Source organism: Alligator sinensis, unplaced genomic scaffold, assembly GCF_000455745.1.
Source record: "Alligator sinensis unplaced genomic scaffold, ASM45574v1 scaffold292_1, whole genome shotgun sequence".
Taxonomy (NCBI): domain Eukaryota; kingdom Metazoa; phylum Chordata; order Crocodylia; family Alligatoridae; genus Alligator; species Alligator sinensis.
In genome coordinates this window covers 1,013,624-1,024,511 of record NW_005842509.1, presented here as the reverse complement: position 1 = coordinate 1,024,511, position 10,888 = coordinate 1,013,624, and the positions used below count along the sequence as shown (strand labels likewise).

Sequence of the window (10,888 nt, the reverse complement as noted above, 5' to 3'; positions counted from 1 at the left end):
GTCAGGGGGCTGGGAGGAGGTGGGGAGCACCTGCAGTCCTGGCCCTGGCCCCAGCCCAAGAGCGGGGGGGCAGGCAGACTCAGGCCTCTGTCCCTGCCCACACCCCAGTGCTCCCCTCCCCCCCTGCCCAGTCATCCTTGATGGGCAATTTGCTAGTATTAGTATAAGGTTATACTAGTAAGATTTGGAGAATTAGCATTACTAGCATCTTGTAGTAATCTGAAATTTCATGGGAGTGCAGAAAATGCTTTAAATCTTTGATATGGCCTCCAAGACTAAATATTCCCACAGCATTTCCCTAATGGTGGTTAGGCCTCACCACAGTAAAGTCAGTCACTCTGCCACTGATTCTTCTTGCCACTGATAGCTGTTGATCGCCATTGGTTCTCCTCAATGCTGATTGCCACTTCTGTCCTGGCTTTGCCTTACAGCAACCTTCCCCACCACCCACAAAGTATTCACCCTACACAGTTTGGGAAATGCTGATATAGAACAGTTTCAATTTAGTGAGGAAGACTTCAACTGAGGATCTGACTTGCCATGTCCAGTTACCAGAGAGCTGGTTCTGCAAATGCTGTCTGTACAGTTCTAACTCCATGTGTTGAGGACATACGGGATCTTGCACAGAATGGAGAACTCTTCTTGTCAGGTGTGTCTTTCTGCCTAGTGCCAAACCTCACCTACTTTGGGCTGACTGTGTGATGAAAACACTAAACAATAATTCTTCTTCCACAACAACTATTAGAATTTGCAGAAAAGGGCAGATGTCATAATCGTCATAATAATAATACTGTAAATCCCTGTGTCTTAAATGAGTCCTCACATCAGTTGTTACAAGCAAACTCAAAAGAAAAAATTGTCATGGAAACACCTTAAAAAACATAGTATCTTTTGATGAAAATATATATAGACTGTAGTAGCCCAGTAGGGAGAGCCAGAGTCATTGCAGGCAGATTGTGGCAAAGGAAGCATGAGGTGCATAATGGACTGAGGAACTAGTGGCCACTTTTTAGTGGCTCATGGATAACAATACTGCACAAGTAAACTGCAAACGCTAAACACATTAGTGGAAAAGGATCAAATCCAGGCAGACCTGGACAGGTTGGAAAAGTGGGCAGAAAAGAATAGGATGCAGTTCAACAAAGATGAGTGCGAAGTGCTGCCTCTAGGGACAAGGAATCACTAACACACCTTAGGCTAGGGGAGGACCTTCTTAGCAGCACAGCAGCAGAAAGGGATCTCAGAGTCATAGTTGACTTCAAGATGAATATGAGCCATCAGTGTGATGAAGTAATGAGTAAAGCTAACCACACACTATCATGCATTAGCAGATGCATCACAAACAGGTCCAGGGAGGTGATACTTCCCCTCTGTGCATCATTGGTCAGGCTGCAGTTGGAGTACTGTATCCAGTCTTGGGTGCTGCACTTTAAGAGGAACCTGGATAACCTTGAGAGGGTCCAGAGGAGGGCCACTCATGGTTAGGGGCCTGCAGGTAAGGCCCTACAGGAAAGACTGAGAGACCTGGATCTCTTCAGCCTCCACAAGAGAAGGCTGAGAGGGGACCTTGCAGCCGTTTACAAATTCATAGGGCAGGTGGGCGGGTAGCAAAAAATAGGAGCTGCTGTGTTTAACAGGGCACGTCTTGGAATAACTAGGAACAACGGCCACAAACCAACAGAGAGCAGATTTAGGTTGGACATCAGGAAGAAGAACTTCTTCATAGTAAGGGTTGCCAGAATCTGGAATTGGCTTCCAAGGGAGGTGGTGCTCTCTCCTACCTTGGTCGTCTTTAAAAGGAGACTGGACAAGCACCTGGCTGGGGTCATATGACCCCAGTGCTCTTTCATGCCCAGGGCAGGGGGTCAGACTCCATGATCTATTGAGGTCCCTTCCGACCCTAACATCTATGAATCTATGAATATCAGCCAATGCCAATCAATTGCCCATATGCAGCCTGGCAGCTTGGAGTGCAGCATCCGACCGGTAAGTCTGTGGGGGAGCAGATCAAGGCCCCCACGGTGAGGGAGGGAGTAGGACAGGGGCAGGACAAGCGCTGCCCAGCCAGGGCTAGACAGGGCAAGGTGTAGGACAGAGCCATGGGCAACTCATCTGGGGGGTGGAAGGGGCAAGGAATGCAACCATAAGTTTAGGCTTATCAATACAAAATGAAAGGTTCAGTATTCTGCAGTAGTATCTTATATTTTATAAAAATGCTTAAACTTGCTAAGGGCCTGCTGTGAATGGCAAAGAGGTACTCAAAGGGCGTGTCTACACGAGAGACTGACTGCACAGTAACTGAATAATACTGAGAAGTAGCGCATCACAGCACGGACAGTGCTAATACGGTGCTGCAAAGTAGCATCACTTACAAGAAGTTAGCCAGAGCTATTGTGCAGTAATTCCGGTTACTATGCATTTATTTAGTACTTGTATAAACAAGTACTAAATAAACGTGCAGTAACGGCTTGTGTAAATGTGCCCAAATTGTCTGAACTCTGAAATACACAGAATAGGCATATCATTCCTTTCTAATATTCCTTAAAAAATGCTAGGTATTGGAATAAGTCAAATGCTTTTCTATTGTGAATGCCTTCTGATCCTAAAAAACCTACCATCTTTATTCACATTTTTAAAGAATCAGCATTTGTTATAAACATGAAGTACTTTTCTGGTAAACTATACATTTCACTGTTGGATATTCAAGACAAACAGGAAAAAGTACAATACCATAATACATCATTTGACCATCTAAATACTTGGAAGCTGAAAAAACAAACATGATGCAATGATTAATTCATGTATATTTTGGCTAAACAGCCCCCATCTTAGCATTTAGTTTAAAGATCAATGGATAGTTATCAATTTAGCTGATGAACTCTGGTGCAGAGGAAATTTCATTTAGGTGCTGAATAAACATCTAAACAAAACTTCCTCAGTTGTTACTTCATGAAATTATAAACCTGTTTATTATCAGGGCAGGGTGATCATAATACTTAAATGTAAGCTAAAATTACCTAATTTGATTCAATCACACTCAAGTCAGAAAATGTGAAGGTAGTCTCTAAGTCCTTTAGTAAAACCAAATCATTTTATCAGGGCAGAAGTCTATCTTCAATTTTTGTGCAGTTATTGACCTTAAAACGGAACAGATCATATCGTAGAATTGAATGATGTGCTGATCACAACTGTGTCCTTTTAGAGACAGGAACAGAGAAAGTCCTTTTTTTTAACATTTTAAAAGAAATTCTGAAGTTTACAATGACATGAAAAGCAGTCATCAACAGCAAAAACATGAACAAACGGTTATTCGAGACTATCAGTCTCCAAATTTGATTATTTTCTTTGTACGAGGCACTGGCATAAATTATAGTGATGGAAAAATCTCAGAAGACCAGTAACAATTTAAGACTGGAACCTGCATTCAATCCATTTTAATTTCTAATATTGATTTATCAACATAGTAATATGTAAGAAGATATACTGATAAAGTAAACATTCAGCTTGGAGAAGCAGTCCAAGAGAGAAAATAATTAATATTTCTGGTTGGTCTGTAGGTTGGAACCAAACCTTTTCTGACCTGAATAACACAATCATTCAATGCTGAATTTGATCATACTTGATGTGAAGAGTATAGTAGTGAGCATGCAGACATGCATTTTTAAGAGGCATTATAGGATATGCACAAACAGAGGTGGATAAAGCAATATTTCACATCAGGTACATCTGAGAATAAAGGCTATGTTAATGCACAACACAAATGTGCCTCAGCAGAAATGAAGTACTGCTATTCCTCGATAAGGCCTTAATCTTCAAAAACATCTCTTGCCAAACTACCTCAGGCAAAGTTTAAAGATTTTGCTCCTGGAAGGTAGATTTGAAAAACACAGGAGCTCTAAGAAACTGACTGGCACATAGACAGAAGAACAATTCTGTGCCTGCTTGTCATCTCAAGTTAGCTTGAAAAGAATACATTTAAAACAAGACGGTCTGAGGATTTCACAAAAACTGTTTCCCTTTTGCACTGACTGGATCCAGGCATACTTAAACATTCTGCCATACACAGAGAATGGGCCCCCTGAAGATGGCTTGTTGATAGAATACATTCCCCAAGGTTAAAAAAGGGTTTGAACATCCTGATATCTCACTTTAATATTTCTGGGTTTTCCATAGGGAAGGCATAGCTTTGTGACAGAGAATCAGAATCTCCATGAAGACCAAACTCATATTTCTGGTGGTCGGAGTCTTGTTGTTCTTCTGGCTTTTTATTTTTTTTAATGCCTTAAAGAACATTTTGCATTAAGAATGCCAGTCATGCTTTTGACCATTAGAGTGCATGATCGTGAATACAGCCTATTGATCCTGGACAGTGGAAAATACCTTCAGTTTCTTTCCTAGGTTCTTAAAGCTGGTTCACAGACAGGAAACCCAAGGCTCACCTGCCTCCACTCAAAAATTTCGCGCTCCACTTTTCCCCATTTATCATTTGCTTTTTAAACTAGCTGCTTTGGCATTCATTCTCTTTTTCTGAGGAAAATAAAGAAATTTGTCTCTCTCACAGGACAGCAAAAATTACACACACGAACCAAGCTAAAGGTCTAGTACCTCTTTCCTCATTGATAAAAGCCATTTAAATTTTGTGAGACATCGCAAATACACTTGTATTACAGTTCTTAAAGCTTACTAGTTTCTGAGACAGAGTCAACTGATCCTTAAGGGCAAGTCTGCTCTTTCATTAACAAAAGATGAAATTATTCCATGAATATAGTTCCCTGTTCTTAGAGCTGTGATAGGTCTTTCCCACTAATCCTCTCTGATTTCAACATACTGTGGCCTTTCAAACACCATGTGACAGCAGGTCAAGGAATGATAGGTACTAGATAAGATTCATGGATTCAAACACAAAGTATCTTGGTGGTCAGACCTGTGCTATTCAAGACAGAGCCCAGGTATGACCTGACAAAACATGATGTTGTGGCTACTGGCCATGAGCTTGGGTTCTATCCTTTAAAATAAATGTTTTGGCAAATCTGGTAACCATAAGGACACACTGGAAATACCACACTGTAAAGCATGATTTGACTAATCATGATGTTGACCAATTTGTGTTGTGCTAAATTACAGCCTAAGAGTTGTGACACTGCTTTGTGGGCTTTTTTTTTTACCATAATGTTCTAATAATGTTAGAATGAATATGCAAACCCTTTTCCACCCAAACAAAACACTATATTAAAGTTATGCCATGGGTGAATGAAATCCTGTTGAAGTCAGGAGGCATACCAACAGCCTCTGATTGAAAATGGAAGAGTATTAAGCTCCCTCTGGGAATTAGAAAACAAACAATTAACAGCTGCTACCCAAAAACATAGTTTAAATACAAAAGCCAGTCAAGAAGGACTGTTTAAATAGGACGCTTTCTCTGGGGACCAAATGCAAATGCACATGATTAGATATTATTTTGATGGAGCTGTGTAAGCAAAAGCAGTCAGCACAGAATTATAGTGCATCTGTTTTGATAGTCTTCTAGGAGAAAACTATTAACTGGTCTAGCTATGTGCTCCTTTGATATTTTACTCCAAATTAGTAAGAACACACCATTTACATCCAATCTCTCAGTCTGCGGAGCAAAATTTTAAGTCATCATCAGTCAGTAGGTCTGGAAGTATCAGCTGCCCGATATGAGAGTGTATTTCATACAGACATCAAAAACAAGCCATCAGAAAGTGAAGGACCCTACTTACTGGTTACAGAGATTTTAAAACATTTTCATCCTCCAATTTCTCTCTCTGCTTTGGCAAAGCTTGAAGACACAAGCATCAATCACATGACAACTCTTTGCATCACTTCACGCAGTCCACCCCGAACAGCAAGCTTACTTTCAAGTATCTCTAAAAATGTCACGATTAGTGTTCATTAAGCTCGCTCTAACAGCTGCTTCTTTCTTGTGCACAGAATTTTAAATCTTTGCAACATGCTAATTTCTACTTTATGAAAATTCAGTAAGATCTCTCTTTTTAGACAACAGTGATAGTTGTCTAAGTCATGATCCTCTCTACTATCCAAGTGCACAAACTACCCCAAAACTTTTATCAGTTTTTTTACCTATAAAAAGGAAAACAGTTTGGCTTGCTAACAGGGTAAGATTAAAAAAATTCAATCTCTGAATCCCATATACCACCAAAATGGAATGGGGTTTGCCAATTTGCCTCAGCATTTTTAGCTCAACTTGACAGAACTGGGCCAAAATCTAAAGAGGTAATTTCTATCCTGAAGGCTGTTTGCAGCTCCAGATAATCACACATTTTATTTAGACGGTTAGGTTACTCCCTTTACTTGCCAGTAATTCTGCATGAAATAAGACCAATACAAAGAAAAAGTTAGCAGTGCAAACAAACACAGTATTTAGTAATAAAACACTCCAGTTACCTCCCAAAAGCTATCACTGGAAACCTCTACTCCAACAGAGTCATCATATGATCCAGACATTTCTGTATAGGAAGAGCAATCAGTGTTCTGTTGTCAACACTAGATCTTCAAAATCTGCAGAAAGACCAAAAAAAATGAAAATGTTGATCATCAGAATCCAACACCAAAGCAAGGCTGAGAGATACTGATTTTCTTTAAAAATGAGCTGCTATTCCTATATGCAAGAGTGCCAAAAAAAGTACACAACTGCACAATTATAACAGTAAGGTTTCCTTGCTAAAATAAGCATCATTTACCATAAGTTCATAAAACAACAACACTTGAATAGACCCTACCACTTATACAGTCTAGAAAGCTGTTAAGCAATCTTATTATGCCATATCATCTCCTGATATACAAAACCGGTATCAAATATTAACCTTTAAAAGTGACAATGAAGGTAACACTGATCAATCTAGTGGTTATAAGCTGGGGTGGACAAAATACAGTCCATGGGCCAGATCTGGCCCCCAAGGCCATTCTATCCAGCCTGTGGGCCCCCTAAAAAATTTAGAAAATTAATATTTATTTGCCCTTGGTTCCTGTCAAAAATGCATAGCATGGTGCCGGCCACTCTCCCCCGTGCTCAGCTTTTCTCCGGGCTCCTTCCCAGTGTGTGGAAAGCGACCCCTCCCCAGCCCCGTGCCCAGCACTTCGCGCTGCAGGCACTCACAACCCATGTGGGGCTGCCTGTGCCTGCTCCAGACAGCCCCACTCAGGCTGCGAGTGGCTGCAGCGCAGGGCACTGGGCACAGGGCAGGCAAGGGGCCGCTTCCCCCTCCTCCCCCCTAGCACTACCTTGTAACCCAGCCCCACTGCCAACCTGGGCCCCCGCACCGGCTCTGGCCTTGCCCGTCAGGGCTGCACATGGTGACAGCAGCTGCGGCCCCCCGGCTTGCCACTGCCGCTTCTGTGCTGCCCAGCATGCAAGCTCCGGGTGGCCAGCAGCAGCCAACGCTGCCCAGCACGGTAAGCGGGGGGAGCCGCAGCTGCTGCCGCCGATGGGCAAGCGCGGAGCCAGCTTGGAGCCCAGGCTGGCAGCGGGACCGGGTTACAAGCTGGTGCTGAGCGCGGGGAAAAGCGACTCCTTGCTCACTCCATGCCCAGCACCCTGCACTGTAGCTGCTTGCAGCCTGCGTGGGGCTACCTGTGCCTGCTTCAGACAGCCCCGCATGGGCTGCCCGCGCCTGCAGTAGGGAGTGCCATCCATGGGGCAGGAGAGGGGCCACTTTTCCCCATGTTCAGCAACAGCTTCTTTCCTTCCGGTGAACAGGGGGTTGGGGCTGTGTGCTGCCCCCTGCCTGTACCGCGGAGCTCGGGGGCACTGGGAGTGAGCAGGTGCGGGAGCCAGCGGAAGCACAGGGTCCGTGCTGGCAGGGCCCAGAGCAGGACGGCAGGAATATGGGGGCCCGGCCAGCAGGGGCTCTATGGAGCCGGGCCAGCTTCCCCCTCTCCCTGCTGGCGCAGCCTAGCCCAGCTCCACAGACCCCTGCCAGCCTGTGCCCCGCTTTGGGCCCCACCGGTGCTGGCCCTGGGATATTGGTCCCAAGACATTGGGACACTGGTCCCAAGATGGTGACCAGGGGCACCTGTCAAGGGACGGGCACCTGTGAAGGGGCGGGGCTACCCATGCATCCCTTGACAGCCTGCCAAAACTGGATAAGCGGCCCTCTGCCTGAAATAATTGCCTGTCCCTGTTATAAGCTATTGAACCTATAAGTTTTCTTCTCTCTTCAGATATTTTATTGATTGCAAATGCCAGGCAACTATATTCAAAGAAAATGTATAGCAGTACTGCCACATGGTGGAAAGCAACACATAACAAACCCTCTCAACAATGTTTAAGGTCACTAAACATTTTGCAACAGAAAGATCTTGAGAAAAAACATACCACCCTCAACACTGAAAATTTAAAACTTGAAGAATCTAAACCAAGGAACAGAAATTTACAAATGTATACATTTACAAAGGTTTTTATGGGAAAAAAAACCCTCCATGTCAAATGGTAGAACAAAAAGTACAGTTGCATGGAAAGACATATTTGATCTGACACATTTAAAAGGTGCAGAGTTTTTACCTATTTTTCTGAAACAGATTATTTGGAAAAGTGGGGTAAAAGCACTTATGTAGTATAAAACAGTTTGATTTTTTTTCCTTTCAAAAGTTCCAATATCTTAACTGGAGCTGATTTTACCTAGGTGCTGCCTACACAGACATGAAAACAGCCTCTGTCTGCAAGATGTAAAAATGTAGGCAGGTGCAACAGTGTGATGAAATATAGAGTAATATAGAATATGTACACACCAACTATTCCCAAATGCCTCAAAACCAAAGTTTGATGGTACCAAGGCAGAGTGTAGTCCGTGATAAAAAACAACAACTGAAACTCAGGGACACAGCTCATGACAAAGGCATTTTGATAGGTTTTATGACATCACTACAGGTAATCTTCTGCTACTTAACAGAAATATGATGTTTGGTATTGTATAAAACAATTTCAAAAACAATTCATGCCTATTTGTAACTCCCACTCCCTCTGGAGTAAAGCTGAAAGAAGGAAATGCATAATACCTGTCCCTCAAGCATGACTCCCTCTGTCATTGAAGAAGACTGGAAGCAGCTTAAAGCGTAAGCAGGTGAGGGGGAGAGGTTTTCTGCACCTTGTTGTGGATGGGGGTTAGGTAGCATGTCTGGTTGAGCTGGAGTCTAGGGCAGGGGAGTTGCCTGGAAGCAGCTATCATTTAAAAACAGTCTGGGGAGCAGGGGGCTAAGCCTTAACTTTATGCCTGAGAGTACTGCTCTTTATTTGTTGACATTTATGTATAACAATTGTAGGGAAAGACATGCCAAGAAATAGAGGAACTTCAAGTCTCAGTGTATTTTAAATATTCTACCTCATATGTTGAGCAGCAGAAGCCTTCAAATATTTTAACATACTATATTTTATGGACATGTTGTGCACTCTCTTTTCTTTCTCTACCCTCCTCATAAAACCCACAGGCCTTTTTTTTCTGGGTTGGCTATGACCACTGAAGTTAAAAAAAACAGACATCTTTTGTAAAACTATGGGGACAACAGGGACTGTTTTACTATTACTGTACAACTAAATGTAACATTGTTAAATGTTATTTTTTCCAGATACAAGAAAGATTTCACAGAGCCACCCACATATTTTAAGTGTTGTTGAAGGGGGAAAAAAACTGCCACCTTTGTCTTCTAATGGCTCCTGATAACATCTCTTCCCTCCTAGTTTGGAGTTCTCTTCCATTCCGTCAAGCAGACTGTTTTCATTTACATGGCGTTAAACACAGGCCTTTTTTGTTTTATATCCGTTATTAACTTAGACAATGTCTGCCTCTTTCTTAGACCTGAGGATGGGCACTCTATGCCCAAAAGTTTGTCTAATCTCTCTCCCAGCTATGCTGGTGATACAATAAAAGATTAGTCCATGAATGTTTGATGACACTAAAGATATAGGTGGTATTAATAGCTTTAAAAAAGGACTAGTTTTCATTTAATTAGCATTTCCCTAAAAATGTGATTAGGAGTCACCTTAAATCAGTGGTTTTCAGCCTTTTTTTTTTTTTTTTTTTTTTTTACCAGCAGTGCTGTAGCAAGGGGCGGGGGGTAAGTGGGGCAACCTCCCCAGGTGCCAAAGTGAAGGGGCACCAACAGATGCTGCCCAGCCGGGGCAGGGCATGGGATGGAGCTGTAAGCGGTTCATTGGGGGGGAGGGAAATAGGGATGGGAGGAGAGTGGCTTCCGCTGCTGCGTGCACTTCCAGGCAAGCATGGGGGAGCATATGTGCCCCCCCGGATCCATGCATGGGGTGAGGGCAGGCTGCTGCTGCGGGCATTGCCCCAAGCATCAAACTTTGTTGCTATAGTATCGTGTACCAGGACCCATTTGTGAACATCAATGGCTAGTCCCGACCCAGCGCCCCTCACTCCTGACCCAGTGCTCCCTTGCTGCGTGCACTTCCAGGCAAGCATGGGGGAGCATATGTGCCCCCCCGGATCCATGCATGGGGTGAGGGCAGGCTGCTGCTGCGGGCATTGCCCCAAGCATCAAACTTTGTTGCTATAGTATCGTGTACCAGGACCCATTTGTGAACATCAATGGCTAGTCCCGACCCAGCGCCCCTCACTCCTGACCCAGTGCTCCCTTCCCCCAGCCCCACAGTGTGTGGGGCAGGGGGTGGTGTGTGGGGGCATGAGGGGCCCCAAGCAGCCCCTTTCAGGCTGGAACTCTGCCAGCCTGCAAGGGAAAAGCCATCATTTCCCATGTTTTTCTCCTTTAAAGGAAAATCCATTTTTAAAGTTTGTCTGCAACCCTTTCATATATTCTTGTGACCCACTTTTGGACTGAAACCCACAGGTTGAGAAAAGCTTGCCTAAACGACAACAACATCCTTGGATAAAAC

General features: G+C 43.6%; 1 protein-coding gene across 9 annotated transcripts in view; it reads right to left on the bottom strand.

The window, feature by feature from the left end:
• PACSIN2 (protein kinase C and casein kinase substrate in neurons 2) overlaps positions 1-10,888 on the bottom strand; it is a 138,380-nt gene that overhangs the window by 65,615 nt on the left and 61,877 nt on the right. For 8 of the 9 annotated variants that reach the window (XM_006031536.3, XM_025213209.1, XM_025213205.1 and 5 more), the window contains one exon: positions 6,427-6,540. The exons of the other annotated variant lie outside the window; for it this stretch is intronic. In XM_006031536.3, coding sequence (XP_006031598.1) covers positions 6,427-6,486 — 60 coding nt within the window. In that variant the 5' untranslated portion in view covers positions 6,487-6,540. The remainder of the gene's footprint in view (positions 1-6,426; positions 6,541-10,888) is intronic. 9 annotated transcript variants of the gene reach the window in all.